Source organism: Bos mutus, chromosome 1 (genome assembly GCF_027580195.1).
Source record: "Bos mutus isolate GX-2022 chromosome 1, NWIPB_WYAK_1.1, whole genome shotgun sequence".
Taxonomy (NCBI): domain Eukaryota; kingdom Metazoa; phylum Chordata; class Mammalia; order Artiodactyla; family Bovidae; genus Bos; species Bos mutus.
Genome location: NC_091617.1, coordinates 97,508,816 through 97,532,673, shown reverse-complemented (window position 1 = coordinate 97,532,673; position 23,858 = coordinate 97,508,816). Strand labels below are relative to the sequence as shown.

Genomic DNA, 23,858 nt, shown 5'->3' with positions numbered 1-23,858 from the left:
TATGAGAAATACACAGCTAATATTTACTTAATAATGAAATGCTGAAAGCTTCCCCCCTCTAATCAGGAATGAGGCAAAGATATCTGTTCATACCACTTCTATTCAACATTGTACTGGACATTCTAGCCAAAGCAAAAAGGCAAGAAAATAAAAGCCATCCAGGTTAGAAAAGAAGAAGTAAATTATCTTTCTTTGCAGATGACAGGATCTTGTAACAGAAAATTTTAAGAAATACACCTTAAAAAATAAAAGCTATTAGAATAATAAGGAAATTCAGCTAAGTTACATGATGAAAGATCAAAATGTAAAATATCAATTGGATTTCTATACAACTAAAAAATCTGGAAGTAAAATTAATGATTTTACTATGATTCATAGTAAATCGTAATGATTTTAATCATTATTAAAATCATTTTAATCATCATTATTTGATTTTTAATCAAATGATTTTTGATCATTTTTTTACTAGAAATGATTCTAGTTACCATAGCATTGAATACAATAAAATACATAGGAACATATTTAACAAAAGAAGTGCAAAAATTATGTAATGAAAACTATAAAACATTGTTAAAATAAGTTAGATTCTAAAATAAATGGAAAGACATCTCGTGTTCATGGATCAGATAACCTAATATTGTTCAAATGACAATACTCCCCCAAATTGATCTACAAATTTAATTCAATCTCTCCCTACATAAAAGCAAGAAGCAGAACAATGTGTATTGCATCTGTGATAGATAGATAGAAGATGTTTGTATCACTTATATTTTCATAAAGTCTGAAATGGTTTGCAAGAAACCAATGAAAGCATGTAAGCATTTATGTATGATAGTGGTTGCATGAAACTGGGTAAATGTGGAGACAAGGTAGCTTTATTCATTGTTTTTTTTTTTGTATTCTGTGCATTATTTTAAAAAAGGAAAGGGGAGCATGCAAGAGAAGAAATTCCCACCCCAGCAGCTTATAATGTAGACAAGGCTGTTTCTCATACTTAGACCAGGATCACTTAACTCATGAATTCAACAAATAAGCTCTGTGTGGAGGTACTCTGGATGGGATATGTGGCTTTACATTACTTTGGACTTCCAAAGAATATGACTGAGACTAAGAAAAGAGCAAATAAGGGGAGGAGGTCAGAAGGAGGTCACTGACTAATTTCAGTAGGATGCGAACTTCTTTATTCCATCTCCATGGTAGCTGTAGCTAAGACTTCCATTTTACTCCAGTTGGCCTTTTCTTCACACCGTGGTTGCTTATTCCAAGGCAGAGGAAATAGAGAGGAGGTGAAAGGTTTATATGAGGATAACTGCTGTGCAAATGAGTAGAGTAAGTGGGGAGTGAAAGAGAAAAAAATGCAAAGGTGTATGGAGGATTTCCTGCTGGCTCTATTTAACTTTGGGTACAAACGCACAGCAGATAGACTTTTAAAAAGAGTAAAATTAGCCAGTTCTTTGGCCTTGATTCATGTTTAGATTTGTTCAGATTTTGGAATTCAGATCAGAAAATGGGGAACCTTTTGTTAGATGAGTGTCATCTGAAAGTGGGAAAGACTTTCCAAAGGCCTTATCATCCTAACATGAGAAGCCCTCTGGTCCCAGTTCTCTTGTATCTTTATCTACACTTCTGCTCTGCACGTTTTTCTACAGTTATTGAATTACAAACTCTCACTGCTTAATTGCATTTAGAGATGGACCCCTGCACGGGTGGGAATGGATGTGCCCACATCTGTCAGAGTGAGAATGGCGTGGCCAGGTGTGCCTGTCACCCAGGGTACCAACTATCTGAAGACAAAAAGGGCTGTGCCGGTAAGAAGTTGAAGCTGATGGATTAATTGGGTAATTGTTTGCAATTTTGTGGTAATTCAGTTTTGAATAGTCAGAACAGCTAGGAGAAAGGTGTTTTCATTTATGCTTAAAAAGAAACATTTATATTCTTATTTGATCATTCTGAAAGGTATTTTTTTATGATACTATTTAATACAAAAGCTCAGTGAAATTTTTAGTTACAAAAAATAATCTGTGTAGTTTCAGAATTAGTTCTTTTTGTTTTCTGTTTTCCATTCTGAAATGAATTCCAAAATTAATATTTCAAAACCTTCCATAATTGCACAGGGAGTTTTTTATTATAGGCTACAGAAGGTGGGGCTAACCTTTGAAAATCAAGTATGTGCAAATGAGTGTTCTCAGAAGTTAGGAATAATTAAAACCAAAGAGAAAGAAACTCTAGAAATACAAGGTTACATATTTCCATTTCCTAGAAATAGCAAAACAGACATACTTCAATTCAAAGATGAAAATGATAAATTACTTCATGACCAGAACTAATAAATGAAGTCATTCCTGTGGGACTGTCTTTGTTTTAAGAACTTCTGAGAAATCACAGAATCCTTCATTTTTATCACGACATTTCCATGAAATGAAAAACAGTTTATTGGGGTTAATTAAGAAAATACAAAATGTTTCCTGACTAATGTGACTGATAATGCTTTGAGAAGTTGAAAAAGAATTAGACATAAAAATTAGTGTTAAGTTAGTTTTTTTTTTTTTTTCCTTTAAGCCAAAAGTAAGATAAAACTTTCTGTGGATTGTTAAACATACTTTTCTAACACAGAACATTTATGCTTTGGTCCTCTGTTTACATAGAACCTACCTTACTCTGGATCTGGCACAAAATAGGATCTTATTAAATACCTGTGGAAAATTTAGAAATATATATATAGCCATAATTTATAGAATATCTTTTTCAAATTTTTATTTTGATATCTGGAGTGATATTCCTAAAAAGACTGTCCCCAAAGTTTCTGCCTACTTAGAGTTTTGTAAATACCTTAGAAAGATAAGCATTTCTCTTAAATTAAGGGTCCTGGTGGGAGTGACATGCAGGACAATATAAGGAGGAAGTTCTATTTGGGAAAATGATAATGAAACCTATTCATTTAAGGCAGGTGTGGAGTAAGGGGAGCATAAACTTCCTGGGCCACAAAATGATGTTATACTGAATAGACTTGTCTATTGGTGTCGAGAAAGAGAGGGCACCAGGTTTTAAATGGCACTGTGACAATCATATGTGGAACATATACTATGGATTGCTACTTAAGAAGACTCCAAATCTGCCTTGTGTGGGGCCACTTGTACTGTCTTAAGTCAGAGAGATACCAATTTTGGTTAAGAATTTGATATATATTCACAATGACAAATTAAAGTGTTCTATCTGTATTGTTAGGGGATAGAAAAGGTCTATTTTTGTTTGTTTTCTCTTTCTTCAAATTAATAGATAGCAGCAGTTTCTCATGGGGCTTCCCAGGTGGCTCAGTGGTACAGACTCCATGTGCCAATGCAGGCAATGTGGGTTCAGTCCCTGGGTAGAGAAGGTCCCTTAGAGAAGGAAATGGCAACCTACTCCAGTATTCTTGCCAGGCAAATCCCGTGGACAGAGGAGCCTGGCAGACTATAGTCCATGAGATCACAAAGAGTTGGACACAACTGAGCAACTAAACAACAATAAGAAGTAGGTTCTAATGGAAAAAAGTGTTTAAGAACATGAATGAGACCTGCCACAGAGTTCTTGTCATTTTACATTGGTTTATTTGCAAATATGGAGCCTATGTGATATTTTACTGTTATATTTGTTGGCATTGTTGTCAGGGGTTGAAGGGGAGGGGATGCTTTCATTCATGTTTATAGTTGTAAATAAGTCTTAATTCCAGCTCAAAGACACAGCACCTGTGTATCTCTCTCTGCAGACATAAACGAATGCGCTGAAAGGCTTGCTCCCTGCAGCCATCGCTGTGTGAACACAGTGGGATCTTTCACTTGTGCCTGCCAACCTGGTTTTGAGCTGGGAGCTGATGGAAAACAGTGTTACAGTAAGTGACAGTGATCGAAGCCCAGGAATGTGTGGCATTTTACAAGTATTAAGCAAGAGTAATAAAAGGATTGTGCTGAATAACTTGCCAAAGTAAGAGCTCCTTAGAATATTTTCCACTGGCGTAGGGTGGGAGTGGGAGCTTAGAAGGCCAACCCTCTCATTTTAATTTGATGAAATAGGAGCCCAGAGTCCACAGAATGTGGTCAGCATCATGGTCCTCTTTGTAGACCACAAGGACTAAGTCTCAGGTCTTCTGGATTGGGGCTCTCTTGGACCCATGGGTCTCCTTTGTGAGGAGTCTGTCATCCATCACCACCTCTGTCCTGCAATATTTATTGGACACTAATAACTCCAGTGTAACGCTCAGGGGAAAGGAGCCAGCAAGAAAGAAAGAACCAGTAGGGTGAGGGGCAGGCCTAGATGGTAGTACCACGTCTGATTTCTGATCTCAGCTCCAAAGATGCCCTTCCCAGTTCTCTCCTATCAGGGCCAAAGCCCAATGTTCAATGATATAAAATTAGTCAGTGACTGAACTATAACTTGAACTAGTGTCTCTAAGCTCCAAATATATTATCCTTTTAACTTTGTTATGTGTTTGTATACATCATACATCTCTTGATCAGCTTTGATCATGAAGAAGAATACAGTGACAGATTAAATCAGCTAGTGTTCTTATCTAAGCTCTCTCATGAAGAGACAGTCTTAAGGTCACTAACTTCTTCATTCTCCTCCACTGCATAAAGCTCTACATTTATTTAATGCCTGGGTTGCCAGTGTAGCCGTAAACTCTGTTGGTTTATTTCTACTGCCTAAAGACAGGGCAGTTTTGCTGCGGTGATATTTATCTTTTAAAGAGCAAACGAAATAAGATGGGAGGGAAGAATTAACTACTAATTAGGATATAACTTTTTCCAAAGTGAGTCTTTCTCTTGGTGCCCCGAGGAGTTCTTTCAGGCAAAGAGAAATGTCGATGGATTTTTCAGTACTATTAATATTTTGGCTTTTTAATGTGGTCAGAGGTTTAGGAGATGAGGACATTTTACAGATGCCTGAGATAAAAACCCCTGCAATCAGACTGGTGCATTCTCAGTTATCATGAAAGAGGGGGCCATTATCGCTAATGAGTCGTGAGGTTCAAGCTTTCGTAGAATTTACTTGGGAAAGCAATTTGCCCTAGAGTTGAATACATTTGGTTGAAGTGTATTTTTACATTTATTTCCCTTATGTGAATATTTGGCTAAGTTCTTTGTGTAGCTCTCACCAGACCTCAATATTTACTAACTGACATACAAAACTTTCTTGGTGAAAATGAATGTTTCAAAACTTGTAGGTGGAGTAAATATTTTCAGAACATGGTCATATTTAACAATAAATTATGTGCTCTTCATATAGCAGCCTATTTTAGGCAAATATCGTTTTAACTTTTTCCTAAGACAATGATATTTTGTACCTATATCATTTCTTTTCAGAAGTTCTCAAAATACTGTATAGCATAATGTGTTCTATGAATGAACTATCACTATCTTGGGGTTAGAAATTTAAAAATTCCAGATCCAGCATGGTTAAATAAAATTTTCTACAACTACCAGGCAATATATAGTGAACTTAAACTCCATACACATTTAATGCATATTTAATATACTGAGCAAATAATGATTATTTGCTATGAGAAAACACAGGGATCAGTCTTTAAACTTTTTAAAGCATATTTTTAAGTATGATAGTTTAATTGTATCATCCATATCAAAAACATTTACTTCTGTTGGTAAGTTAGAGGTGAGTATGCACTTGTTTTAGCCTCGTATAGTTTTTGTGAGATTCCAATAATACCATTTATATTTAAAGTAAATTACCTCCAGCAATCTTAGAGCTGCATTGATCACAGGAGAAAAACAAGAACCAGAGCCAAAATTTGAAATATGTCTCCCTAAAGAGTATATGTTAACATATTGTGAAAAATATCAGTTCCCTTAATTATTTCAATCTTTCCTTTAGCTTTCTCATTTAGCTCAGTCCTAAACTAACTGTTTCTAAACCCAAAGGCATTCTTATTTTCAACAATAAATTGATTAGCATAATCCTTCTTTTGTTTAGTCAATCATTCAAAACCTATTTTTGAACATCTGTTATGAGCTGCGTAATACAAGATGATGAAGGCACAGAGGGATGAGCACAAAGACAGGGATACGTCCTGGCTGTTCTGGGACACATAAGGCTGCTGCCTACCATAGACAGGAGGCTGAGATCCGGAGTATGATTTCTGTACTGTAACCATACAAGAAAAACAGCAGATACCTCAGCAGTTTGAATGGTAATATAGGCTTTCAAAGAATGCCACAATCCTGAGTGCCTTTGTTCTGTTCTTTCCCATCTTTCTTCTTTCAAAGGATTCAGGAGGTAAAAATGCAAGGAAATGAACCAACGTAGTCACTCTCATTAGAGGTGTGTCTAAGCAACACAAATGAAGAACAGAGACCAATGGTGAAAATAGCAGAGTATCTAATTCCATATTTTTCACAACGATTCAAAGCATTCTTTTATTTTTCATTTTCTCACTTAGAAAATGATTGATTATAATACCTGTGGGCTCAGGAATATTGGCATCTGTACACTGAGGTAGATGTCCCCTCAAATGCCCCCAATTAGTGGCATGTACCACAATCAGCAAATTGGTGTTTGAGTTAATAGGATGTTTATATACAAAATGACTGTTGTATACATCATAGCTATAAAGATGATGCTAGTTACATATAATCAGCTAACTCATTGGTTTTGTATTCATACTTTTGTTCCATACAGTTTTAACAGTGCTCACAGCCTAGGAAAGGGGCACATATTAACATACCATTAGTTTGAGAACAGATATGTCAACTGGCAAACTATTTGCTTTCTGATCATTGATTCAATACACACACACACACATATATATATTTACACTCTGAAAATACCAAAAATTGCCATAGGTAAGTATCCTTTAAGATGTGTTTAATAACCACTGGTGGACTCATTACCTTTTGTATCACCTTGTCATTTTAATATTATTTATAGATTTATTATTATTTTGATATGATATAAATATGTACAGGGCTTCCCTGGTGGCTCAAAGGGTAAATAATCCACCCGCAATACAGGAGACCAGGTTCAACCCCTGGGTGGGGAAGATCCCCTGAAGAAGAGAATGGTTACCCAGTATTCTTGCCTGGAGAATTCCATGGACAGAGGAGCTTTAGAGGGCTCAGTCCATGAGGTCACAAAGAGTAGGACATGATTGAACAACTAACACTTCACTTCAGTGTCAGATATGTACAATGCTTAATAGTTCTCAAACTTTTATATGCTCAGAGTGTTGACAAATTTCCAATAAAGTTTGTCCTCCTCCCAACAGAGAGAGAGTGTACCCATTATTGCCATGTATTCATATTTCTCTGTTGTTATGCTAATAATCCTCCCTTTGCTTGTTTTGGAAAGGGATTGAATTGGAAATTGTCAATAGCTGTGAAAAGAACAATGGTGGTTGTTCCCATCACTGTGAACATGCAGTTGGTGGGCCCCGATGCTCCTGTAACCATGGACACCGGCTCGATTCAGATGAGAAAACATGCATAGGTAATGTATGGTGAATGCTATCTTCCTTCAGAAGTTGCCCTGGATTCATTTAGCCCTTTCTTCTCTAATACTTGGTGCTATAATGTAGCTACACCTCTCAAACTACAAGTAAAATGAACAGTGTCTTTGGCTACTGGATAATGTAAAAGAAATATTTATGGACAGAAGATATCATAGTGTTTTACTTTGAAGTTAAAGAAGATTTAAAACTTATTAGCGATATATGTGACTTAACAGTTTTATTTCTAGAAAATATTCCAAGGCTTATCTAACCATCTAATTTGCAATTCAAACAACAAATGCTGCCATCCTAACTCTCTCCACCTCAAGCAGAAGCAGATCATGTTCACTGGTTTTCAACTTGGAGATAATTTGGATACATGTTCAACTTTGACACGGCAGGTAGCTACATTCCAAAAGCAAACATTAGAAGATATTATTCTTTGGAAAACCCAGCTCAAAGCCATAGGAAAGGATAACTTTTTCAGATAAGTCAGATCAGATCAGTCGCTCAGTCATGTCCAACCCTTTGAGACCCTACAAATCGTAGTATGCCAGGCCTCCCTGTCCATCACCAACTCCCGGAGTTCACTAAGACTCACGTCCATCGAGTCAGTGATGCCATCCAGCCATCTCATCCTCTGTCGTCCCCTTCTCCTCCTGCCCCCAATCCCTCCCAGCATCAGAGTCTTTTCCAAGGAGTCAACTCTTCGCATGAGGTGGCCAAAGTACTGGAGTTTCAGCTTTAGCATCATTCCTTCCAAAGAAATCCCAGGGCTGATCTCCTTCAGAATGGACTGGTTGGATCTCCTTGCAGTCCAAGGGACTCTCAAGAGTCTTCTCTAACACCACAGTTCAAAAGCATCAATTCTTTGGCACTCAGCCTTCTTCACAGTCCAACTCTCACATTCATACATGACCACAGGAAAAACCACAGCCTTGACTAGACGAACTTTTGTTGGCAAAGTAATGTCTCTGCTTTTGAATATGCTATCTAGGTTGGTCATAACTTTCCTTCCAAGGAGTAAGCGTCTTTTAATTTCATGGCTGCAGTCACCATCTACAGTGATTTTTGGAGCCCAGAAAAATAAAGTCTGACACTGTTTCCACTGTTTCCCCATCTATTTCCCATGAAGTGATGGGACCGGATGCCATGATCTTCGTTTTCTGAATGTTGAGCTTTAAGCCAACTTTTTCACTCTTCACTTTCACTTTCACCAAGAGGCTTTTGAGTTCCTCTTCACTTTCTGCCATAAGGGTGGTGTCATCTGCATATCTGAGGTTATTGATATTTCTTCCAGCAATCTTGATTCCAGCTTGTGCTTCCAGCCCAGCCCAGTTTCTCATGATGTACTCTGCATAGAAGTTAAATAAACAGGGTGACAATATACAGCCTTGACGTACTCCTTTTCCTATTTGGAACCAGTCTGTTGTTCCATGTCCAGTTCTGATTGTTGCTTCCTGACCTGCATATAGGTTTCTCAAGAAGCAGATCAGGTGGTCTGGTATTCCCATCTCTTTCAGAATTTTCCACAGTTTATTGTGATCCACACAGTCAAAGGCTTTGGCATAGTCAGTAAAGCAGAAATAGATGTTTTTCTGGAATTCTCTTGCTTTTTCCATGATCCAGCAGATGTTGGCAATTTGATCTCTGATTCCTCTGCCTTTTCTAAAACCAGCTTGAACATCAGGAAGTTCAACATAATTTTTTCAACATATTATTAAAACATGTCACTGTAGACAATGAGAAGAATAAATTCCACCCCAGCTTGCTCCATAGTGAAATGTTTAATCTAGAACTTCTGAGAAAAAGGAATATCTACCAAAAATTGGGAGAGTGAGCATCTCTAGTTTTCCTACTCCTGCAGGAAATTTCCCTGACATCACTCTATCCCTCTTCCTTAGCCTCCCTTTTGTTAGAAGCAGCTATTTTGCCTCAGACTTTCCTAGTATACTGTTGCATTTTTTAAAAAGCTCTTGATTGGAAGAGCATTTTTTCCTTTATTTACATAACAGACTTCCCAAGGTGAAGTTTCCTACAACCCTTACAGACCTCAGACCTCCGTGTGGCCAGGAATCAGAACATAGTAGTCATTCAGCAATACGTTGGGGCTTCCCAGGTCATACAGTGGTAAGGAATCCCCCTGCCAATGCCGGAGGAGCAGGAGACTCGGGTTTCATCCCTGAGTTAAGAAGATGCCCTGGAAAAGGAAATGTCAATTCACTTCACTATTCTTGCCCAGAAAATTTCATGGATAGAGGAGCCTGGCAGGCTACAGTCCATGGGGTCGCAAAGAGTCAGACACAACTGAACTACTGAACACAAACATCAAACTAAATTACTGTGTGCCCTGGGTCTGAGAGCACCTACAAGCCTCGAAAACAATTTGTCATCATTTGAAAATTAGGATACCCTATTTGCATGTTTTCTTTTGTGATATTTTATCACAAAAATATTTCTTAAAAATTATGATATGAGTACTGAAAAAAAAAAAAAAACTTTGACCATCTAATGCTACTCAGTGTAGTTCAAAATAAATTGAAGTACCATAAGGGAAGAGGTGAATTCCAAAAGCCTAAGTTGATGGGATTTTTTTAGTTTGGCACTAATGTGACAGAGTGAACTTTAAGGGATTTTAAAGTATTTGGGTTTTATAAATTTTTAAACCAAAACAATGTCTTTGCTTGTTATTTCTTAATCCAGCATCACCTTCTGCATTTTTCTCAGAGTCTACAGTGGTTAGCTTAATGAAGCCAGTTGCTTGCCTTGCACCTTCTTGTGTAATGAAAAATATGCTTATAGATTTCTACCTTGCTAGCATTTGGATCTCTGGAAAAACTAAAGAACTTCTTTTCTTTTTTCCCTCCTCCCTTCTTCCCTCCCTTCCTTCCTTCCTTCTTATTCTCTCCTTTTCACTGTTCGGTAAGGGAAACTGGAATTTTGTTAAGGCTTTTGTTTGCAGCTTATAATTTGATATCTTTCCTGATTCTTCGAAAAGTACAATTTGGTAAAGTTCATATTTACAGCCAGCAAAAATCACATCTGCCAGGGTCAAAATATAGAAAATTACACATTTATGAGATTTCAGCAGTCAAGATGATGACATTATTTTGTTGATGGCTCAAGTTTATTTCATTTTCCAACAATAAATAACACTCATTCCTAAAACCCAAATATTCTCTAGAGTAAAGGCAATGATTTGTTTGGAGTGTGCATATACATAGTCTGCCTACTTGCCTGAGAACAGATTAAAGGCATGAATGCTTTGTAAAAACATTTATGCATGAGAGAAATAATTTTCTCTTTAGCTTATTTTAGAATTTACTTCTTCTTACATGAGAACATACAAATAAATGTAAAGATAAGTCATCTAGTCTGCAAATGGTCAGTCTTGCCCAAATGCAAGCATTTATTAGGGATAAAACCTAGTGATGTGTTAACACAATTTGAAAGACAGCTATACAAAATACAAGTGTCTCACCAGCAATAAGTTCACTAAATTTAACAATTGGTAGTTATCAGAAAAAATATTATTCTACTCTTTGGTGCTTTATTCAGTGACTATGTGTGGGAAACAGATACAGAAGATCAAGTCCTTTCCAGGTTTACTTTTGATGCTTTTCTGAAGTCATAGTTGAAATGTTAAATTGTTTTACTTGCTATAATTGATTCTGTATTTTTGATTAGAGCTAAATTTACAGGTGAATTTCTCTGCCGTGTTGTAATATTTGGTATATTGGCCAATGTAGGAAAAATATGATCATCAGAGAGGCAGAGGAATTAAAAATGAGATCTTACCAAAAAAAAAAAAAAAAGATCTGAGAAGGAATAAAGAAATTTAAGAAAACATGATATAAGGCTTGAAGGGACAGGGCATTTTAAGAAAGGATGCATTGGATTTCTAATGAGTTCTATACATGAGACAAGAAATAGCCCCAGAGGAATGATAATAGAAGAAGAATCCAAAATGGATCATAAAATGATAGATTGACTAACTCATTTTTCCAATTAATATGATATGATACTAGATAGAATAAGGAATCATGAGATGTATGTATTTAGAGGCTCTGGTGGTATATGAGAAGACTTTTTAAAAAATCTTGAAATAAGAAACCACCCCCCCCAAAAAAAAAAACTTAAAATGTAGTATTTTAACCCCAGTGTTCATTGCAGCAACTATTTACAATAGCTAGGACCTGGAAGCAACCTAGATGCCCATCAACAGATGAATGGATAAGGAAGATGTGGTACATATAACACAATGGAATATTACTCAGCTATAAAAAGGGAGTGTATTTGAGTCAGTTCTAATGAGGTGGATGAACCTAGAGCCTATTACACAGAGTGAAGTAAGTTAGAAAGAGAAAGACAAATATTGTATATTAATGCATATATATGGAATCTAGAAAGACGGTATGATGTTCCTACATGCATTACAGCAAAGGAGACACAGAGATAAAGAACAGATTTTTGAACACAGTGGGGGAAGGAGAGGCTGGGAATATTTGAGAGAATAGCATTGAAACATATACATTAATACATTTCCATATGTAAAATAGCCAATGGGAATTCAGTTTATGAATTCCCAGTTTATGAAACAGGGAACCCAAAGCCCATGATCTTTGATAAGCTAGAGGGATAGGGTGGGGAGGGAGGTGGGAGAGGGGTTCAAGAAGGAGGGGACATATGTATACCTAATGCAAATTCAGGTTGACGTATGGCAAAAACCACCCAATATTGTAAAGTAATTATCCTCTAATTAAAAAAAATAAAAAAGATTTTAAAAGCAATGTTTTAGATAAAAACTGAAGTTTTAAGTTTTTTGCCTTCTATATCCATGCTATGTAATCCAAAAGACAAAGGAAGTTTTAATGTAAGAAAGGGAAAAAAATATCAGCTAGAATTTTATGAGTAGCACTGCTTGTGACATTTTGCAGGAAAAAGAATGTTTTGTGTCCAAATGACCTTCATTTAGATATTTTATGGTGACCCCTAACGATGGTTAATTGATTGCATTTTCTTTCCTTTCTCTTGTCTGCCTTTTCTTACATTGGTTCCCTTTCCAAGGTTAATTGAGACACTGATCTTTTATATATTGGCTGTTCACGTAGTTATGGAGCAAAGGGATTTTTGTAAGCTCAGCACTGACAGGCCACCCAACTTAACAGCTCAACAAAGCGGGTAGAATTGAAGGCCTATAGCCAAAAACCCTGACCACACAATTTCCAGATGTCTAGCTAGCAGTGGGCGATGAGTCTGTTCTACCCCTTAGCCAAATATATTACAAATGACTATCTCAAAACTTAGAATAAATAGATTACCCTTTGCTGAAAGGTTTCAGTTTGATCTATTCTGATTAATTTTTATTTTCCTTAGGGCAAATAAAGGAAGATACATTACAGATTGTAGAATTCTAGAATGACAGTGCCGAAGGAGACTTAAAGATCATAATTTAGAAAACTGTCTATCTGATAGGACATTCCAGGGTAATGCTAAGTCACTTCAGTCGTGTCCGACTCTGTGCAACCCCATAGACGGCAGCCCACCAGGCTCCCCCGTCCCTGGGATTCTCCAGGCAAGAACGCTGGAGTGGGTTGCCATTTCCTTCTCCAATGCATGAAGTGAAAAGTGAAAGTGAAGTCACTCAGTCGTGTCCGACTCTTTGCAACCCCTCGGATTGCAGCCCACCAGGCTCCTCCGCCCATGGGATTTTCCAGGCAAGAGTACTGGAGTGGGGTCCCATTGCCTTCTCCATCCAGGGTAATAGTGTCACCAATTATAGTAAAAACTCATCCCCATCAATGTAGCATTAAAAAGTTCAAGCAAATGCCCTGAAATATTCTGTAATTTAATACATAATGTTTAAGATGCTTGTCTGTGCTGTCTCTGAATTGCCTTTAACTACTTGTCTTCCCAGTCCTATGAATTCTTTTCCTTGGGAGCATTCTTTCATCCAAAGCTCTTAGAACACACACATAGGGGCCTAAGACTGCCTCCTTTTTGTAGCTGTTAAATGTTCACTCAATGGAATATTTTAGCTCTGCTTCTCAAGCTGTTTTTTTTCTTTTTTTAAATTGTTGTTCTTCAGGTTCTCTGTTTATTCAGCCAGATTGCTGTTTAAACGGGAAAAATAGCAGAGAGCTCTTTCCCTGTGCTTATAAATGAATTTGGAGATTATTTACATGCTTTTCAAATAAATATTAGGCATAGGAGAAGCATGTCAGAAACATTAACCCAAATGCAAGCCTCATTCGTGTTATCGTTTATTCAGTGTCTGTACTCCGTAGCCTGAGAAATAGAAAATAATTAGTAAAATGGTTTTAATTTAGAAGTGGGGCTTATCAGCATCTCTATAGGTGAATTAAATTCATATCTCTTAAATAACAAAAATGTCTTTTCTCCCCTTTAGACCTTGATGAGTGTGACAGTGGAGAAGCCTGCTGTGCCCAGTTCTGCATCAACTATTCAGGAGGCTATGAATGCAGTTGTCAGGAAGGCTTTCAGATCAGTTCTGATGGTTGTGGATGTGATGGTAAATTCCTGAGCTCTAACATGAAATCCCTGCTGTGACGGGGCAATCAACGGAGGAGGAATATCTGAGGCAGAGAGTTAGGGTGAGAAAGAGAAGGTTTTCACCTTAAAGAAACTTGGATCTCTCTGTGGTCCAGCCACTTACTATTGTATGAACGTGGGTGACACTCAGTGCGCTGAGCCTCAAATCCTCATCAGTAAAGTGAAGACAATTATGGGATTACTGGATAAATTAAGAAATGTAATCAATGTAAAGGGCCTGCTACTGTGATTGACATCAAGAAATCACTCAACTAAAAGTAGCTATTAGTATTATTATTATATTCATTGGTCCATAATCCCTTGTACCTAACTTAATACACATAGGCAAGTGAGAGATTCCAGCAAGCCATAGCATAATGCTACAGGAGTCACTTAAGGTAATCATGACAGGAAACCGAGTTGATTATTGAAAGTTATTTTAATTAGACAGCAGCAGCAAAAGGATTGCCATTTCTTGAGCCATAGTATCAGATTCCTTTATATATCTGATGTTAATCTAGCTAATGCAAGCTTCAAGATGAGTCATTCTATAATTTTCTAACTGATTTGTTGCTTACCCTTTAGAGGATTTCTAGCTGACATATATTTTTATAATATCGTGAAAGTGAAGTGAAAGTGTTAGTCACTCAGTCCTACCTGACTCTTTGCAACCCCATGGATGTAGCGCACCAGGCTCCTCTGTCCATGGAATTTTCCAGGCAGGAATACTGGAGTAGGTTGCCACTCCCTTCTCCAGGGAATCTTCGTGACCCTGACACTGAACCCAAGTCTCCAGCATTGCAGGCAAATTTTTTACTGTCTGAACCACCAGGGAGGCCCCTATCATAGAGGAGTTTTAGCTTAGTAAATTCACATTTTTTTGAAGGGCTCATATAAGTCATTGCTAAAAATTACTTTACCAAGTTTACCCTAAATATATAATCTTTAAATTTTTATTTGTGGTCATTATTACCATTATTTTGAACCATATTTTTCTTGAAATCAAAGATGAGAATATTGTTATCTATTTCAATAACATTCAAATTACATAAGAAGACTTTAATGCCTCAGAGGAAATAGTTTTCCTTGGATTAAAGAAGCAAATTCTTAAATTCTGTTAAGGATGCTAGGTGTGTTTCTTCACTTAGATGCCAAACTCCCCAGCCTTGCAGTGTCGATAACAACAAAGAACATACAACTATGATATCTATATATTCTAAATACAGTAGAACATATTACTACTTACACCTCCCATCCAATTAACAGGGCCAAAAAAAAAAATTGAATTTCATGTACCATCTGCTATTAAACAGAGTGAGCCAAGAGATGATTATATGGCGAGAATATACATACTTGGGTACACACATCCAAATGGAAAAAGTATCCACAATCTGAGGCCAGCCTAGAAACTCAGTTTTGTAAATGACCTTTTAGAATCATGAACACACTGACCAAAGCCTGGGCTCGGATGTGAATTTAACACCAGTAAGTGGTATGAGATCAAAACCTAGGATTCTTCCATCTCTAAAATTCTCCACAAATCATGTACAAAATTATGCATTGAATAAATGCTTTGCCATAGATGTTGAATAATTCAAGAGTGAATGAACATTCTGCTAAATGATACACAGCCTGAGACTATGTACGTTTTAAATTCTTCATCAAAATCTTAAGAACGAGATCTCAGAAAGACATTGTCTATGCATATAGATAAATAATGGTAAACTTGGAAATGAGTAAAAGGAAAATAATTGGCAGGATATTCTTGAGGAAGAATTTGGGGTCGGGGAGATCCCCTGGAGTAGGAAATGGCAACCCACTCCAGTATTCTTGCCTGGGAAATCCCACAGACAGAGGAGCCTGGAGGGCTACAGCTCATGAGGTCACAAAGAGTCAGACACATCTGAGCACACAGCACACACAGACACACACACTTTCTGTATAGCAATACATTATTATTAGTTAATAAAGGTGACAAATATGCCCATGAGTTCATAATGTCTATTTTATCTCAACACTGAAGAGCAGATATTGTTTCAATTTTCCTAGATGTGGATGAGTGTCTGGATGTCAGTATCATCTGTGACCAACTGTGTATCAATTCTGTTGGAACCTATGAGTGTTCTTGTGAGGAAGGCTACAGAATTGGAAGTGATGGGAAAACTTGCATCTGTAAGTCTCTGTGAAGAATCCTATCAAATCTCTTCGAAATGACTTCAGCCCTTGTCTTGTTCTTCAGGAGCGCAGAGACCATATATTCTTTAACTCAACCTGTCCTCCCCTTTCTCGCTTCACAGACTAAGATCTTTTCTTTTCCCCTTTTGTTCTCCCCGTGGCAGTTTCCACTCTGTGCTTGCTGTGTCTCACCTTCATTTACAATAGACTGTTTGAAATGGTCTTCTCAAAGACTTTTACCTTTCAGCTGCCCCCTGCCTTGGCTATCTAGTTCAAACTCTTCTCATTTCTCTCATCAACCCTCGCTCAGTTTTTCCTTCTTTTAACCAGCATGTGGAATCCAGGCATTTCTCTGTGTGGTCTTAGCTTTAGATGATGAACTAGAGGAAGAAGAAGAATTAGACATTGTCAAGTTTCCGGCTCTCCTATTCAAGAGCCCACCTCAACTGCTTCATTATGTGGCCACCTCTCTGCCTCTGTCCCATGAAGATGAAGACCATGAGGAACAGGGACACGATATTCCAGGAGAACTGACTGATTTGCACAATGTTGGTGGGTAAATGAACATGTTTCATTATAATCACCTCTTCCCTCTATTTTTAGATAATTCACAGAATTTCTTTTATAGACAATTTTGTTATCAATATTTAATGCCAAATAAAAGCGTTTTAACGTGATATTGACAAGAGACATGGGACCAAAATTACTTCTTCACAGCTCCCTATCAAATTCATCATCTGTTATCCATCTTCCTTTTGCCAATAAAGGGTTGCTATGTATGTATGCATTGACAAGGGGGTGCAGGGTGATGGAAATTTGATACAGTGAAATGGAGTTGAAAAATATATTTGAATTAGCATCGTGGAGACAAGGATTGGGGTCTTTTAGTTCTAACAGTTTAAACTCAACTAGAAGTCATTTTTGTATAGTTAAAATTTACTTTAAATAGCCTGAAAATCTAGATCCTTTTTAAATTTTAAAATGCAGAGAACCAATGGTTCAATATGCTCAAATGGACCAAGAAAAAATATCTTTACAAATGTGCACAGTTTTTCTTATATATCCACTCAACAGAACTCAAGCATCAAATCACTTCTGATCAAAATAAATTAGCATAACTTCTTTCAAAAGTAACAGTTTGCAGCCAGTCTGCTGCTGCTTTTTCTTTTCTTTGTAAGACAGAGCTGCTCTTTTTGTTCTTCCTGTATTCCTCGTATTTTAAGAGCATCCAACTTAATGATTGGCTCAGAATGCTATCAGTAAAATGAAGATTTGTTTATATGTGATGGTCAAACATAACATCAGTAATTGCATCTACATAAAGATAGAAATTCTTTAATGTTTCTTAATCAAGCTTCTGATACTTTGGCTACTCAAAGTCACAACTGAAATAGTTCAAGGCTATCCGGGCAGTTAGGACTTGAAGGGCCAAGGTCTAGAGGGAAGAGACATTCAGACAAGTAAGATGGACAGTCTGTGCTACATTTCTCCTTGAGCCATCTGCTAATGGATGGGCAGTGCTGACAGAGAAGCCAGGAAATCTATAGATAGCTGCTGAGAGGGTGAGGAGCTTAGCACAGTTACCAGCAGTTTTGTGGTGTTAGGAGGTAGACTGAAATTCAGAATCTGCCAAGGTGGAGAAGCCTCGCTAAACATGACAGGCTTTCAACTGGGACATCTGAAAGACCCCATCATGAAATGGGAAAAACTTAAAAAGTAGTGAACCCACACATGGCTGAGTTTCATAAACATTATATTGAATGAAAGAAGCTTGATACCAAAGAGTACATACTTTACGATTCTATTCATATAAAGTTCAAAAGTAACGGTAAATATTCCATGGCAGTATAAATCAGAATGGTGCTTAATTTGTAAGGCTAATGATTAAGAGTCATCAAATCACCTTTGATTTTTTGTGATGCTGGTAATAATCTTTATCTTCATCTGGGGGCTTTTACATGAGGTTGTTGACAATGTGGGGAAAAATTCTGAAGGGTACATTTGAGTTTTGTGCATTTCTTTACCTGTATATTAAATCTCAGTAAAAAGGCTTACTTGGGGGAAAAAAAAGTATAAAAAAGCCTAGAAGAAACACACACACACAAACTAAAGTGCTGGGAACATTATTTCTGTGTTCAGAAATCAATGGTAATTTCTTTTCTTTTCTTTTCTTTTTTTACTTTCTTAAAGATCCTAAATATTTTTTAGGGATTACATTCCAAGCTCTGTTTTAAAAGGTATCTCTTTGCCATTATCTTCTTCTGGACTCTTTAGAAAACGTGCTCAAGGAGCATGTTTATTTGTTGGGGGAAGTAAAGGGTTTCATCTTCATTTTCAGTGATGTAGGTAGTACATGTAGGGTTCACTAAAACTGTATCGCATTCCAGTTTGTTTAGATAACACCTTCGGACACGAATGCAGTTTGAGCTGTGAGGACTGCATGAATGGAGGCCGATGCCAGGAAGGAAAGAGTGGGTGTTCTTGTCCCGATGGCTGGGGAGGCATTCTTTGTAATGAAAGTAAGTAATACTTTGGAGCATGGGTGGGGGGTGATGAATTCTCCTTTTACTGCTGGTGAACTACTGGTGATGAGTTCTTTCCATGTGTTCTCCCCAAAATGTTTTAACAAGATTAACGGTTGATAGGGATGGGAAACCAATTTATTTGTTGTGCACAAAGAATGTCTGTGAAGCACTGAGGTTTCAAACTGAACATGTGATTAAAATGGGAAATTTTGTGTTCCCTGGGAAACTTGATGTGCTGTCTCTTGTTTATCCATTGAACATGAAAGTTAATAAAGGATCCTAATATCCTCAGCCTATAAAAATCCCTCCATTTAAATAAATCATTAGGCACTGGCAAGCTACTCCCTGTGAAGAAAAAAAAGTAAAATGATTTGTGTTATGAAGTATAATTAATGGAACTGCTTAACTGTTGCCTTTTTTTGTTTGTGTTTTCTTATCTTTTTCTTTAAAACTTATGTAAGTAGAGGCAATGATAATTTTAAGATTTTTATATAAGCCTCTCATGAGAAAATGTCAATGATTTGTACAATAATACCTCCAATAAATGTTTTCCTTTATATTTTAAATGAAGGTATATTTGCAGGTACTAAAACTGCCAAGTAATAAAACTCAAATATATTGACTACCTTTATTTCCTTTTTCTTTTTAAATTTCTCTTATAAATTTTTTAATAAAAGAGTTTTGTTTGTGAATGGCTTGGAAGATGGTGTGAACAGATTTTTCTTTTGAAGCCCCTGAATATGGGAAGAAAGAGCACAAATATTGTTTCTATTATGAAATATAAAAGAAGCAAAACCTGGATTATAACATACTCAAGTGGTTTCAGTTAGACTGCTGAGGACTTTCCTCAAGCATCACTCTGATCTTGTCTCCCTGCTGCCCAAACAGCTTCAGAAGTGTCCCATTTCCTGATACATAAAGCTTACGCTTCTAATCTAGTCACTGACAACCATCTATTATCAGGCCCTCATAAATCCTTCTCTCTTTTTATCCACAGCTCTGACCAGCTTATTATTTCCAGCAAACTAAACTACTCACTACTTAATTCTTTGTACTTTTCAGCTTTGTGCCTTTTGCTAAACTGCCATCTTTGTCTATTGCCATTTATGGCATGAAGCTTTATCTGATGGCCCTAGTCTAACAGCCATTTATATTTCCAGTGGATTTAAAGCTTCTCTCTCTCCTTCTCTTTGTCTATCTGTCTGTCTGTCTCCATCAGATTCAAGTTAGCTATGCTCCTGTTCTATTTCCCTTGCTAGTCTGGGAGCTTATTTACATGTTTCCAAATTGGAGGCTCCAGTGCATGAATGAGTGAAGCTTTGTATTGAGACATCCAGCTATGTTGATAGGCCACTTGATATAGTCAACTATATAAAATGGATCAAATTAATTTTGGGCTTCCCAGGTGGCTCAGGGGTGAAGAATCTGCCTGCCACTTTAGGAGACACGGATTTGATCCCTGAGTTGGGAAGATCCCCTGGAGAAAGGAATGGCAACCCACTCCAATATTCTTGCCTGGGAAATCCCATGGACAGAGACTGGCAGGCTACATACAGTTTATAAGATTGAAAAGAGTTGGATACCACTGAGGGACTAAGCACAAACACAAATCAATCTTGTTGCATGACTATTAGGAAGTAAATGTTTATATCCTTTATTGTAAATTTTGTTGGTAAATATGTGTCTTCCACACCCTTGATCCATAACATGTTAGCATGAGAAATAAAAGTAGAAATCTATTGCAAATCCATGAGAATAAAATATGTCTGACACAAAATTAATATGCAAATGTTGAAAATGAACTTCCTGATAAAATGAAAATAACACAACCCCTTCTTTGGCTTTGGAAAAACTTAAGATTCTTTAAGTGTTCACATGGTCCTATAAAGGGCAGTCTGGCCCTGAAAGCAGAAATTTATATCTTCTTTGCATTTCGTCTCTGTCTCTTTCAATTTTTTTTCCTATAAAAATTAAAACAGAGCAATCCAAACTGGAAGAAAAAAGTATGATCGCTAAATCTTTTTAACAAAAAGGGAGAGTGAGGGTATTTTCTTAAAAATCCCTATAAACTGTAAAAATGGAAATGACCAATCATTCATCACTAGTATTTCTAAGAGTACCAGCTCTTCTTATGCAGCAAGAAACATAAAAAAAAATTCTTCAGGGATCTGGAAAGTTAGTTTTCCCATTGGTTAGATCTTATAACCCAGTATCTTTATTGGTCTATAATGAAAACATCTACTTGGATATTTTAGGAATTTCAGCAAGTAGTTACAAAGGAAACAGCTAAAAAATTACTACATATTAATTTTAACAGCACACTTTAGGACTCCATTTCTTTTAAAGAGATTTCATATTGACTATCTCATTTGTTATTAAAGAGGGGTCTTTCCAGTAGAAAGAGAAGACTAAAGTATTTTCATATGACAAATGAATGGGCTATGTATTATATGGGAGGGAAGATTCATATCTTTTTCCAAATCATCCAGCTATGGTTTGGGACATGTTTGGTTTCAAATTTTCTTCTCTAGATAAATGCTCTGTTTGATGTTAATGAAGTATTTAGCAAATCCATGATCCCCTGGATTAGGAAAGGGCAACCCACTCCAGTATTCTTGCCTGAAAAATTCCATGGAGAGAGGAGCCTAGCTCTGGGGTCGCAAAGAGTTAGACATGACTGAGAACTCACATACATGCACATACTCTGTGATACCGTATTCTTTTTGTGGGAGAGTAGTAGGTGATCTCCAGTACTCTTGCCTGAAAAATCCCATGGACGGAGGAGCCTGGTAGGCTGCAGTCCGTGGGGTCGCTAAGAGTAGGACACGACTGAGCGACTTCACTTTGACTTTTCACTTTCATGCATTGGAGGAGGAAATGGCAACCCACTCCAGTGTTCTTGCCTGGAGAATCCCATGGACAGAGGAGCCTGGTGGGCTGCCGTCTATGGGGTCGCACAGAGTCAAACACGACTAAAGCGACTTAGCAGCAGCAGCAGCAGCAGTAGGTGATAGTGTTGGTGTGCTGATGTAGATGCCTCGCTGTAACCCCGATACTGTTCAAGCTACTTAAACTTCCTTAGCTTCATTTTCCAGGTATATATATATGGAGAAGGCAATGGCACCCCACTCCAGTACTCTTGCCTGGAAAACCCCACGGACGGAGAAGCCTGGTGGGCTACAGTCCACGGGGTCGCTAAGAGTCGGGCAAGACTGAGCGACTTCACTTTCGCTTTTCACTTTCATGCATTGGAGAAGGAAATGGCAACCCACTCCAGTGTTCTTGCCTGGAGAATCTCAGGGACAGAGGAGCCTAGTGGGCTGCCATCTATGGGGTCGCACAGAGTTGGACACACCTGAAGCGACTTAGCAGCATACATATATAATATATATATATAATATATATATATATATATTTAAAATGTGTAGTCTATAGTTGCTATAAAAATTCAAAGAGTTACTACGTGTAAATTAGTAATGCAGGCCTCAACCATGTTTGTTGCCAGTTTACTTCTTTATTGCTCCCTTTTTTCCCTTTCCTGTTCCTTTCCTTGTCATAGTAACCACAGGCTTGAAAGCAAAGAAAAAAGTGAATTAGAAATCATGTTTCCATATTAGCATCTAGAATGGTGCAGAGGGGGTAGATAGAAGAGGTAATAAAAATGTAGTTTTTAGTATTTAGCCAATGATGATAAAATGTCAATTTAAATGGCTACTGAAATGATCTCAACAGCTGTATTTACTCAAGCTTAAAATCATAGACATTTTCCACACTGTATTTATTTTTAATGGAATACTAAGCACTTCCCCGCAAAACAGCAAACCAAAGAAAACAATTGCTTGTCTTTGTCAGTCTTTGACAGTGCAGAATACCTTGGAATCCTCAAGATAGCTACATTCATTTCTGGTTAAAAACACATGGCTCTTTGTTCCTACATTTTCTTCCTATTTTTCAAAGTGGAAGGTGCAGTTTGTTTCTCACTAGGGTTAGTGACATCTGTACAACAAAAATGTTTATGTAGTTCCAAAAATGTGAGGGTAAAAGTTTAAGGAGCAAGGTAAATTTTGCATGTAAACCTTGTTAGCAGTTCTTTAGTCAGCATCATTTTAACTACCTGTACCAGTAATTCCCCCAGGAATGATGAACAGGCCAGAGACTCTTCCTGGGTCTGCAAGTTACAGAGACTTTAATTACTGAGAATCAATTCTAATAGGCAATTGTTTTTCTCTCTCTATTTGTGTCACAATGAATGTGTTACACTGCATGTTCACCTTCACTGTTTTCTTCATAGCTCGTTTCCCAGAGACCAGTGTGAGACAGTATGATGACATCTGTGACTGTCAGAATGGAGGCACCTGTGACCCTCTGACTGGGCGATGCAAGTGCCCCCCAGGGGTTCATGGGAAAACCTGTGGAGACGGTAGGAATGACTGGTCTTGTGAGACAACTCTTTAAGTTCTTGAGGTTTCTAATAAGAAATAGAATAAAAGCTGAGTCTGTATTTTTCAAGGTGGGCTTTTCTGAAGATATAAAGGGCTGTGTGTGTATATATACATACATACATACACACAAGCACACAATTGCTTTGACTGATAAATGCGTAAGAGAACAAAATAAGTGGTACTTAAATCTCCAGCTGTGATCCAGGTAGGATGAATCCCGATACAGATAAAACCTTTCTCATCCACTGAGCAAAATGTTGAGTTTGTGTGTACAGGTTTGCACACAGGGGCTTGGGTGAATTGATTTGCTCTGCATACTAAAAGAAAGAAGAAAATGAAGCTCTTTGGACAAATCAGGGAGGATGTGAGATAAAAACCAGAAAAGGAAAGGAGAGGAGAGAGAGAGGAGAAATTATGCATGAAAAACTTACGAAATACCCATCCAATGAGTGCTGTGTGTGGATTTTTCATAGAAACCAATCAAGAGACCACATTTTCTACATGGGCTGATAAAACACAAAAAAAGAAACTGCTTGTACAATCCCAGGAGCTGAAGGCAGAGAGTCATGAAGATGTAAGTCTTCAGGGATTGCCAGAAATCATGGAGAGTTTATTAGATTCTCACAGATTGTAGAACTGGGGAGAGAGAAAACCCAAGTTTAGTTTGCTCTCTGAGAGGTGCAGGAA

General features: G+C 37.3%; 1 protein-coding gene across 1 annotated transcript in view; it reads left to right on the top strand.

The window, feature by feature from the left end:
* Positions 1–23,858, top strand: part of LOC102265950 (multiple epidermal growth factor-like domains protein 6) — a 694,000-nt gene that overhangs the window by 558,824 nt on the left and 111,318 nt on the right. Inside the window, exons 8-15 of the mRNA XM_070360521.1 lie at positions 1,689–1,808; positions 3,746–3,868; positions 7,339–7,476; positions 13,887–14,009; positions 16,079–16,201; positions 16,571–16,756; positions 18,592–18,723; positions 23,021–23,149. Coding sequence (XP_070216622.1) covers positions 1,689–1,808; positions 3,746–3,868; positions 7,339–7,476; positions 13,887–14,009; positions 16,079–16,201; positions 16,571–16,756; positions 18,592–18,723; positions 23,021–23,149 — 1,074 coding nt within the window. The remainder of the gene's footprint in view (positions 1–1,688; positions 1,809–3,745; positions 3,869–7,338; positions 7,477–13,886; positions 14,010–16,078; positions 16,202–16,570; positions 16,757–18,591; positions 18,724–23,020; positions 23,150–23,858) is intronic.